At 33.5% G+C, this 12578-nt stretch overlaps 1 protein-coding gene across 1 annotated transcript in view; it reads left to right on the top strand.

Moving 5' to 3' along the window:
• Nucleotides 1-4488, top strand: part of LOC149575505 (uncharacterized) — a 57063-nt gene extending 52575 nt beyond the window's left edge. Inside the window, exon 6 of the mRNA XM_089815243.1 lies at nucleotides 4037-4488. Within this exon, the coding sequence (XP_089671369.1) occupies nucleotides 4037-4043 (7 nt within the window). The 3' untranslated portion in view covers nucleotides 4044-4488. The remainder of the gene's footprint in view (nucleotides 1-4036) is intronic.
• Nucleotides 4489-12578: the final 8090 nt, after the last annotated feature.

The raw sequence follows: 12578 nt of genomic DNA, 5'->3' as shown, positions 1-12578 counted from the left end.
AAGAAACATAGCAGAATTCTAATTATGTTTTTTCCCATTCCAAGTGGTTAGGAGGCTCTTCAGGACGTATCATTCCATATTGAATCCAATTTGGGTATTACTAATGAAAGGGGGCAACATATCCACTAACCTCAGAGGGTATTTTTAGCAAGGATCTTATAAGAAACATTAAGCTATCTAAAGATATTAGACTTGTCCCCACCCTAAGGGAGGAGTTTGATTACCCCTTGTTAATATTGCTGCTTAGAGATCCTTTCTCCACAACTTCCTTGTAGATTTGAAACAAATCCATGCTAACCCACTATATATTCTTTCTATAGAATTATACAGGAAATCATCTGTCCCGGGAAACTTATCATTGTTTAAGGCAATGATCCTATTTTAATTTCTGCAATAGTGATCTTAACTTACCTATTATCATTCTCTCTGGATATTTTCTCAGGGATAAGTTGATTACAAAAGTCTTCTGCCTACTGAATATTACTTTCAGAGGTGAAGAGTTTCTTATAGAAGCCATAGAACTGATATTAATTTCCTCAGGATCGTAGGTAATTTTATCTTTGATCCTGATTTTATCAATCTTCTTTCTGATACTTTTATTATATGTATATCTAAAATGGATCTTGGAACCTTTATTGCCATTCTTTAACCAGTTCATTCTGTTAGAGATATGTAGCTTTGCCCAGATTATTCTAACTGATGTAATCAAATGTATAAGTGGCCTATTGGCCTTAAACATTTGATCTCTATCCTTTACATTATTCTGATCTGATTATCTACAATGATTATGGTAATCATAATTAATCTCTGCTATCTATATATGACTAGTAATCAGTAATTAATAATCACTGATTATGTATATGTATTTAATAATAGTCATATTATTAAATATATATACATGATCGATTATATTGGAGTATTTATTAATCATATTATTGCTGAAGTGAATCGATAATTCATATCGATATATTATGATGTGTATTGCAGATATAATCAATGATGTCGCTGAAGTATGTATAATCGAATGGCTGAGAATGGTGACTAATGATAAGTCAAGTGACACGTCTCACGTAGAGACATGTCTTTACATGAAACCTCAATATTTCACGTAGAGCCATGTCTATGTGAGACATGACTTAACATTACCTTGTTTATGTGAAGCTGTTCCAATACTTAGAGATGTACAGAATTCTTAAGTGCAGAGCAAGAAGTATTGAGCCTTTTGATTATTCCTCTCTCAGAGACCTCATATTATTGTAGATCAATATTGATAGTGAATCAATATTGTTATAAGATATCTCAGATTGATATCAATATCGATATTATAGCAGATTGGTATCGATTCATAGCAAATTGATAATGATACATACATCAGTGTTATTATTGTGAGATTGTGATAAAGCAAAGGTCATCAAACTGTGTAGATTTTGATCTGTATTGAATAGAATTAAAATCCGCATAACAGTGAATAGAATTAAAATCCTATAACATCTAAATCTGATGAAAATTTAATATATTCTAGCCCTTACTCTTAAGGCCTTGCACTTTAGCAGTTTTGTAACCTTCACAGAGAATCCTTGGTCATTGTTTACCTCTTCATTTAACTCCATATTAGTAGGTTCATTCCGAAGACGAGTCACTACATTCATGAGATTCTCATTGAGACTGTCCTCTAGAATTCTTTTTCCCATGACGCTTTTTATTTCCTATTGTATGGAAGATCACTTTCTAGATGAGTATTTTGATCCCATCTTTGTACGGCTATCGCATCTCTGAAATCCAATTATTAATCTCCTGGAGTGTGAACATAGCATCATGACATTCTTCATCCTTAAGGAGATTGGTGTTAAACATGAAATAACTTGCAGCCTTATGCCCATTGGAGCCAACATTACTCATCTGATTATTCACTTTGACAGGGTCCTGGTTTGATAATTTAAGGAAGACATTAACAGTACTACCATTGTCTACAATAGACTCTTATTTTACCTTTCTGGGAGTTGCACCATGTGAACCATGTATCCATATTAACCCTTTTTCTCTCGAAAGGGGTGAAAGAGATTAAGCTTGGATTTCATTGTAGATGAGAATTATTTTACATTTTCATTCTAGTCAAATCCTATATGACCGTCTTCCTGGTTTTCTACCATGTTGAAATCACCCCTCATAATCCAGGGGATGTCTTCAAAATTGCAGAACCTTTACCAAAGATAAAGCCTTTCTATATAATCATTAGGTGTGTAGATTGAAGATAGCCCAAATTTGACACCACCCTTCTCAATGATTACCCACATGGCTCTGTTGATTGAACACATGTTTTTTTGTTGTGTCTGGATGCACAGGAATTAACATACCAAACATGATTTCTAGAAGTGGAGGATTGAGTCTCCATAACATGCAAAAGTTCTTTGTCAGAATCATTGCTTGAAGCAGCATTTTCATATTGCTTCTTGTATTTTTATACCCATGGTGATTTTCTTCTTGCCTCCCTAAGAATTTTGTCATGATTTTCTCTGGCTTGAATCACCATGAGCAATAAATAGTGCTAGTATTCTTGACATGTACTCAATTCTTCTTGGTAGTTTTGGCTGTGTGGATGTAAGGTTGATCATACTCTCTCTAGTTGTCCTCAGCTCATGCATTATTTTTTGGTGGTGCGATTAACAACATCCCAAAGATCTCCAAACTCAATTTTAGTTTGGACCTCGGTTTTCTCGGTCAAATATTTGTCTCTCAACAATCGACTAGAAGCATTATTTTGGAGCTTTTGAAGCCATTTTGGATTTGAATGAGTGGGGTCCTTATCTTTTGAAATGTAAACTTTCACTCTTAATTCTCCCCTACAGGATGACATTATTTGTAAATGCAAATCAGAGGAACTGTTTATTCTGAAGGCTGTGATTTTGTCATGAATTATAATCTCTCTCTCTCTCTCTAAAAAGGTGCATTAAAAACAAATTATTGTATTTTTTGCCCTTTTTGAATTTATACTTATACAATTTTGTATTTGATATTTGAACTTTAGAATATGAAAAGGATTTAAATAAATATTTTATAAATTTCTTTTAAACCATGTAAAAGCTTTCTAAATTTTTATATTGTCCAAACTACAGAAAAAGTAGTAGATAAAAATAGAATACGTGTTTTTATCTTTTAATGGCCGGGTCATCAGTATTTCATAGATATGTATATATGCATTCTGTTTGCATTGGAACTGGCAGCAGCAGCGCTATTTTATTTGATTTTTAAAACTATGCTGAAAAACCATACACCCAGAGGCTTGCCAAGAGGGTATATCTGTATTGAAAAACGTTTTTTACTGAAGCTGATAGCAAGTGGCTTATATGAGATATGGCACATCAATGTTCTTTATTGGCTGCTGATGCTTCTATAGGGTCTTAAAGTGACACAATCAGAACTTTTATCACATTCTGCTATCCTCAGATGTGACCCAGATTTTTGTTGTTTTCTTGCTGATATATTCATTACTCACACTGGGAGCATCTTCTCATAATTAGCATTTTTACTCCCTCATATTTTCCCTTGCAATCTCCTCGCCCCACAGAAAACCAATCACAGAATCATGGCATCTTCTCAAAGTGCAGCATCAGAAACTTAGAAAGTGCTCTGATACCATAATGAAGACAGTAATGAATGAGCCATTTGAGTATGTGGGAAGAATGCAATATATACAAACGGAAGTTCGTTTAAGGAATAACTGATCAGGCATTCCTTACGAAACTAGCTTATACTAGTAACAATTTATTATTATAACTGATCAGGCATTCCTTACCAAACTAGCTTATATTAGTAACAATTTATTATTATAGTTTTTAATACACTTACAATCATGTAATTATCAATATATTTATAATGATGAAGATAAATTCCAACAGTTAGATGCTTTGTAAGAAGAATGCTGTTGATGTTTAGTAGTGTCTTTGTTGCTTGGACAAGAATAACATTCGTCAATTGCATTTCCTTTTTTGAGCTCTTGTTTCTCAAATTTATGTCAATATTTTGAACATGGATGCAGGTATTAATTGTCGGAAGGCATGGAGTGTACAGAATTTTCGTAGTAGTAATGGTACAAAGACCAAGGTCTGGAAGTGTACTATTTAGGTAAAATGGTGATATGGCATATGGGGATTTAATATGCTATCAAACAATGCTATGTATTCTGATACACCTTGTTGGTTTGTAGAGGTGTATATAATTTAACAAAACGTTGTAAAAACTGTATTCCTGTCAGCCAAGCTCTGTTGTCATATCAACATTATATTAGAGAGTTCTGAATCCTGACGATGTTGCAGCAGTATGGAATTTTGATTCACGCAGCTCTAATTTGTGACACTAGTTTGAAAGTGTTCATGGAATTAGGGAATACCGGAGCTGCCATATATTTTCTTTCTTAAACTGAAAGACAAATCTCAATTGTTATACATTTATATTGAATTAATGTAGGAGAATCATCTTTGATTGATTTCACATGATTAGGGATTAGGGGTTTCTGTTGGTTTATGGGTTTTTATATATATTTGCATCCTTTTGGTGGTTTGATATAAGTGGGAAATGTGACCAAGGTTCTGCAAAATAGGTCTATAGCAATTTTATTGTAGTAAGTGTGATTTAAGTGAAGTAGTTCTTGATTGCAGTTATTTTTTTCCCCATCGGATGTGTCAACAGTCTTTTGGTAAACCTTTTTTCTCAATAATTAAAAAGGAAAATATGGAGAGAGAAATGTGCTGCTGGGCAAATCAACTCTCTTTCAAAACAACCGTTGTACTGTTCAGCACTTGGTACATATTGATGACGAACAAACATAGTTGATTATCAAGGACTTGGTTAATTAATGCCTATTTATCCAGTTATTGAGTGTGAGTTGTGTTTTTGGTTATACCCCTAAGCAATTTGCCAAGCACATTTCCCCACACTGCAGTCAATTGATTGACCTGGCACCATCCAACTCAAAGGTAGTGCTTTTGTTGTGACGAGCGTCAATAAGTTTTATAATTGAATTGCATTAGTGACAATTTGTTACTTGTAATGAAGTGATTTATGATTGATAAAAATACCAAAAGATACTGATTCCCGTTTAATAGGAACATCACGATGCCCGTGTTAATTTTGTGTTTGATGGCCTTGTGGATTGTTTGGTCAATAATATTTGTTTTTGATATAAAGTAGCAAAATAAGGTTGCCATCCCTAACAAAACCACAAACCAAAGGTGTAAAAACAACATATCAAAACAACTATTTACATCAAGGTCAAGCATTGTCCATTTACATTACACTAGCAGCACAACCAGTAAAAAACATCAAGAGTGGGTAGGTAACTCTCCCACAACATAGGAAGGAGAATGAGGGATTTTCCTTAAGCGACAAATAACTTTCTAGTTAGTACTTTTAGTAGGATCCTCACTTAGGCAAGAGGCATTGAACGCTTTTGCAAATTAATTGGCACTAGGAAGTGTGTTGGCAATGTGGTACATCATCAGCCATAGAATAGAGTAAATTAGAAGTAGTAGACAAAGGAGGGTCCATGTGATTAGAGGGGATTGCAATAGTAGCAAGAGGTGGAGTTGGTTTCACCAAGTTTGAGGATGAAGAATCAAAGGTGAGGACATTTAAATTACCCTCATTTGTGTCCTTCCACCATGTGACTACACCTTAACGATGTGAGAGATAACCATATGTAACTAGATGACCAGTAGAGAAGCACCGTCGACATCTAAAGGGGAGGTCCTCGTAATCTAGTAATTGGGTTCATGGCCTATCCCATACCATGAGAACCACATTCCTTGGAAGTGGTGTGTAAATGTTAATGTCAACTAGAACAAAAGCGAAGGTACAGAGGCCCATCACTTCCATAGCATTATCCACCTTTAAGAAATGAGCAGTAAAGTTTTCAATAGCCTTGAATAATTCTTCAAAAATGAAGGGGTTGATTGAGGGAGGAATTCACACTAGACACCCACTTAGCAATTTAGTAAGCGGGTTAAAGGAGACTATCTAGGGTGACACCAATAGAGAGTGATTCCCCCAAACACACATCTTGCGCAACACCAAATAATGACCTTAAAAAGAAGAAAAGAAACAATATAAAACCTTTTTGCACAAAGGAAAAGTTCAATGTTACGAGAGAGAAAGGATCTTCAAGAATTTGACACTCAACGATGTAAATCTAGAAGGGAAGAACTAGAAGTCTACATTATCCACCACATCTAAACCACACGCCACCATAGGGGATGTCTTGGCATAGACGTTAAGGTCAAGCTTTCTCCTTTGAAGGAATGGCAATAGAGAATTTGGTAACACTAACACAACTTCATCCAACAACAATTAATGTTAAGGAGGGCTCGCTAGGATGGTATCACACATCACCCCATTGCAAATGGGAACCCCTTTTAGTTTTTCATTTTTAGGGTGTTGTGTATGTGTCTTTAGCATTGTGTCTCTTGCTTGTGCCAAGTTGAGTTTTTTTTTGGGATTTCCTGTTAGATTTAGAGGTGTCATCACGCCAATACCTTAAATTTCTTGAATAGGTAGTGACCCTCAAAGTGCCACAACAAATGTTAATCCTTAGGTTGTATTAACATGATTGGAAGGATAGTTTGATACTACAAATGTGTTCAAATGGGTCAATAGAAAAATGCTTCTTTCCAAGATAATTTTAAGTAACTCACTATTTTAAGAGGTTACTTTTTTTAGCAACTGTCATTTTTAACAGTGGTGGTCAATTTGGGGAAATTTCCATTTTTAGAATACCTATCTTTTGAAGTTTGCATTTTCCAAGAAGTGTCAATATTAGAGGTCAAGCTCCCTATGGATGTAAGAAATGTCCCGAATTAGGGTGTGGATTCCATCCTTGAGGTATTCCAAGTCTCATCAAAAGTATGGATAAATGTTACAAATAAAGTTGGGAACAAGAAAAACCATAAATCAATTTACCATGAGGCTGCATTAAAATTAAATTGATTATGAGAGGGGAAAAGAACAAGTTTTATTGTTTATTTTAGAAAAAGGAAAAAGGAAACAAAGCATGAGCTGAACCCCTTAATATAAGATTCACAAGTCTTTAAATATCATGAACAATAGCATCCAACTCACAAATTTGATTCTCTTTAAGAAAAAGTAAATTACCAGCAACATATTAGTAAGCTTGAGGGAAATTTATAATTACAAATAACACGAGGAGGATGAATAAGAGGCTGATCAAATATCCCAAATGCCTAACAAGATCACTTTATTTCCAACATTTGAATTCCTCGGTTTCGGGAATAAATGCAATTTCTTCAAATAATAATAAGGCCTTATTGACATTTTCAAAAAAATCTGTTCTAAGACATTACTTTTCAGATTTTGTTTTGTAGAATTAGGCATTATTTGATTTAAAAAAGATTAAAATGACTGAAATTCATTAGTAAAATTAGAACTCAAACAATTTTGGAATAGATTACTGTCCTTTAGTATTTTAATTACCTTCAAAGTGAAGTCACCAATTTTGAGTTTCATATATGATCGTGTCAAGATCAATATCATGAATAGCTGTAAGGAAGACATATAAAGAATGTGCTTGAAAGTTTCTTTTGAGAGTCCCAAATGTATTAAAATGGAAGAAAGTCGGCCATACCAAGTTTGAACAATTAGTTACAACCAAGATCAAGCAAAATATGTATGGAATTCATAATCAAATGCCAACTTCTTTGGTAGTTAGTATGATTAAGAATGTGATATACCAAGCATCAGGCTTCCCATCGACAATTCAATGCAATTAGTTAATGATCAAATGCATGAGGTACTGTGATCCACAATCCAAGGACACTAATGATGCCTTAAGATATCTGGTTGGAGAGGAATCGTCGCATATTCCAAGATGTTCGGCTTGGTGTTTTGCATCTTTGGTGGAAAATATCACATTCTCTCCAGGAAACTATTCTTGTGAAGTGTGAGCTTGATGGGGGTATGGATCCGGTTGATCTTGCTATCTGTAATCGCCTCAATTTTCATCTGCAGGATGGGGTTGCGGCTCATAGGTTTCCTTCTATGTCCAGGCAACTTCACCATCAGAGGAAGGGTCGGGTTAACCGGGATGGGCACTGGACGACTCCTCCCTGTGGAGTTCTGAAAATTAACATTGATGGTTCTTCTCGTGGGAATCTTGATCCGGTTGGTATTGGCGGAGTGGCTTGTTGTAGTTCTGGGAATGTTAAATTTTTCTTCTCAATTCATAAGGGTGATTATACTAACAATCTCATGGAAGCTCAAGCTATTTTATATGCTGTGGAACAATGTTGCTTGTGGGGATGGAGTAAGATTATTTGTGAGTCTGATTCCCAGGTGGTGGTGAACATGCTTTCTTCGCAAGAGCTTGAGGATGTTAGTTGGCAGCTGGCCACTGTTGTTAAGCAGATTCTTTTCTTCTCTTCCTCTTTTCAGTTCATTAGGTTCAAGTATATTCCGCGAGAATGGAATAGACCTGCTGATTGTTTAGCCAAATGGGCTTCTAGTCATGATCCGGGTTGGAATATTAGGGATAGGGGGCAACTGTCCTTTGAGATGGTGCAAGAATTTGATGATCTTGTTGCTCAGGATCGAGCTCCTTGTTGAGCTCTCCTTGTTGTATTCCTTTCTGTCTTAATAAATTTTTACCCCTCTTTTTGCATTAAGGAGTAATACTAGTAATTATCATAGAAGAAGCAATACAAGAAATATTTGGGATTCCTTATCATCAAGGGATGTTGATTTGAACGAAGTAGGAATCTCAAGCAATGTTTAAGAAGCCAGATTCATGCATGACTCATCAACAATGGATGAGTCATTGAAGCAAGGAAACATAATCCCAAGATATCGAAGGGGTTTGCCTGCATTGATTTTAAGGATGAGTATAGTGACACCACATTTCTATTAAATAGGATAATGGGGATGCCCCAAAATGCACTGCTTAAAACATGTATGTTCTACTTGATAAAGGAGACTTTAGTAGTATTTATTATGAGAACCTAGGGGAAGATGATAAGTGACGACGTGGAATTTGGAGATGAAAAGGGCATTTTATACAACTTCCTATATATTATACATGTTGGCTTGGAATACAAAGCGTACAATGTTGATACGCAAAGGTGAAGTAGGAAATATGAGAGGTCAACTCAAGGTATATATGTGTTATCCCTAGTTGCAATTGCATTGGTAAGGAATCTATAGAAGGGTAAATGGTGCATTCTCAATGTATCTCACTTGTTTACTATAAGGAGGGTTCCACAAAAGACTATCAAAGGAAGTTATGGCGTTGATAGAAAAACATGGGTTATCGTTTATCTAATTCTTAACCTACACATATATAGGGGTTTAAGGATGCACACACCATCCTTATAAACTTCCAAGGTATCCAAATGATAAATTGGTATTACTTAAGGCAAGGAGACAATTATTCAATTTTGACACCATTCAGGAGGAAAAATATAGGCTTGGTATAAACTTACCTATTACACTTGTTAAGATATGACCCACAATCTTGGTAGCACAAACAACCAAGAGAGAACTACAATTCTATCAAAATGGAGCATACAAGTCTAGAACAATTTTTGATTCTTTTCATAAGATCCTTGTGATTGAAGGTAAAGGGTGGAAGGACATAATTGTTCAAGAGGACTATGAGGTAAACCTTATTGATGAATTTGGGGTTAAATGAAGATGTGGTCATGGATGTCCTTGCAATTCATGAGAAAGTGCAATATCTTTTCAAAATTGAATCAAGTAAAATACAATGGGAACCACATACATCCTTAATATGTGTAAGATAAATATAATCCTATTCTAGCACGAAGTTGGTCACAACGTGCAATGACAAACCTAAACACATTGATGAAATGAGTGAGTGATTATTCAAGGGAACAAGCACACAAGAAGATCAAGTAGTTGAGGAAGCAATGCGTTCCTTCAACAAATAAGAAAATGATGAATCTTCTTTTGAAGAGGACAAAATGATGGAAAAAATGAAGTAAATAGTGACGGGGAAGTCATAATGTCGTCTCTCACCTAGCATATAAAGAAGAATAATGTTAGCCTATCATGTTTTCTTCAACATAGACTAAATGTTAAGTTAATAAAGAAGACAAAGTAATAACTTAATATTTGTGCAAAAAAGCTATGGTTTGTGATAATAATAATCTAATTATCCAATGCCATCATTTAAAGGAGGGGCACTCATCTTTCGTAGTTGATTTCATGGCGAGGTTGATTTAATGAGAGGGAAATACTAATATTTTCCTAAATCACACAAATGAAAGAATTACAGGAGATTTTTGGGTTTGAAAGACAATTATGAGAGGCTTGAATGAGAAGTGGTATTCATTCCTGTATCTTATGGTATTAGTTTTCTTTGCACAAAATCACGCAATTTAGCATTTGACAAGTTGTAACCCATGTAGAAGTTTACTTCTCAATGAAGTTGTAGAAGAATTTGTTCAAAATCAATTTAATCTCAGAGTTTAAAACTATCACATGATTGGTAATTAATACATCCTCAACAGAGGGAAAATATGCACTTTAAGGGTCTTCATACAATGATTTGTAATAGACACGATGGTTTTTCATTTCTAGCAATATACATGCTATCATCATATAAAAAATGTATCACCCAACTATCTCTATCACAATGCTTTGAGGGTTAGAACCCAAAAAAGACCTCAATCTAAGGATTGTTGCACCTTTGAAACAAAGCACTTGACACTGATTGGACAATGGCTATTAATATGTTTGATGTAGGAATTGGATTATTGCAAATTCTATTTGTGAGCTTAACATCTAGAGTTCCTAACTAAATTCATACATTATTGTTTAATTTTTTCATTAGTTAGGAGTCAAGAATATCAAATAATCATTGTTAAATTCAATTTCTTTTAATAAAGAAATATACTTTAAATATGTATCAAAAGAGTTTGAACAATCTTTTGAGATATCGTATTCAAGAAAAGAGTTTGTTTCGAAGAACTAGTTTCCACATGCATAAGTTCAAGAGGTTTCATGTCCAACAGGAGATGAACCTAATTCAACCAAATTTTTGTAGTTCTATAATACCCCTCCTTTTGTATCATTGTAGAGTTAATTGTTAAAGTTCTATATGACTCTTCCATAGATGCGTTAGCCCTTATTTGATATTTGAAATGCAATACTTCGATCTGTTGAGTAATTGATTATGTCAGGTTGTAATAATTTCCTCCTTGCAGTGATGATACTTTAATTTCTCTTAGTTAATAAAATTATTTTTATGATGATGCCATATATTGTGTCTTAGAAATATGTTAGTATGTCCTCACAATGATGAGATATTCATGTTAGAATATGATGTTATTTAAATTTAGGATTTACTATTATACTTACCCCATACTTATGTGTGTGTGTTTTATATTTATATTTGACGAGCTTGATATGGTTGAGGGAGGGAGTCGTAGTCACGTGCTAGTCAGGATCTATATGATGTACCACTCTTCGCCATTGTCTATTTAACTTAGATATATGCACATATACATGCTCATATTTTATATAGATTTGTAAGTACTAGGAATTGACTTCCCTGAATTGTTAGGATGAGCGTGTCTTATTGCAATGACTCAATGGTAAGAATGGAGAGATAATGTTCAGGTCTAATCCCAACCATAACCTAATTACTTGCCCTGAGAAGGAGGACATGTATATGACTTTCCACCCTTTTTAAACCCATGAGTTTATCTTTGTCCATGTTTAATTTTGAGTTTTGGCCAGTTTTGGTAATGTTGCTTTTATGTGGATTTGGCTATGTGATTTATCTAAGCAACCAGAGAAAATTCAATATTAAATTTTTAAAGAACAATGATTATTATTAGTTAGAGTTTGAAAGAGAATTATCTAAAAATTTCAACAGAAACCCTCGTAAATATTCATCAAGCAAAACATATAATTGCCTAAGATTTAAACAAAATTGTTGGTTGAGAATCTTTCTCAGAAAACAAATGCATTCAAGATAGAAAATAAATAATTTTTTTATGATTGTATGTTTTAGAAGATCTTAGCCATGTGAAAATATAAAATTGCATATTTCTATTCTTTTAAGGAAAATTAAATTTTCTAAATTATTTTAATTTTAAAAAAAAGGAAAATTTTTTTTTTAAAAATAATTATTTATTAATTCTAAAAATGCAATTTTTAGATTTATTATTAAAAAAAAACCTTATTATTAGAATTTTTTATTAATTTCAAAAAAAATAAAAAAATAAAAAAATGTATTTTGAATTATTATTATTATTAATTAGTAATACAAAAATTAAATTAATATTACTCATTTATTATAAAGTGGATGTTGGTATTTAAGGATTGTTAAGTTTAGTTAAACTATTAGTTGGATATAAATGATTTTATATTTGTTAATGCAAGTGGGAAGTCAATAAATAAATAATTGTAATTTTGTTATATTTTAAAAGAAGTTATGGCGTAGTTCACTTTGTAATCACCTAGTTAATAACTATTTGAATTTGTGAAAGAAATTATAAATAATTCAATTAACTATTAGATTTTTTTTTTAGAATTATTTATTAATTTAG

Source organism: Cupressus sempervirens, chromosome 2 (genome assembly GCF_028749045.1).
Source record: "Cupressus sempervirens isolate cs-2001-9-10 chromosome 2, ASM2874904v1, whole genome shotgun sequence".
Classification (NCBI taxonomy): domain Eukaryota; kingdom Viridiplantae; phylum Streptophyta; class Pinopsida; order Cupressales; family Cupressaceae; genus Cupressus; species Cupressus sempervirens.
This window is presented reverse-complemented; position numbering and strand designations above follow the sequence as displayed.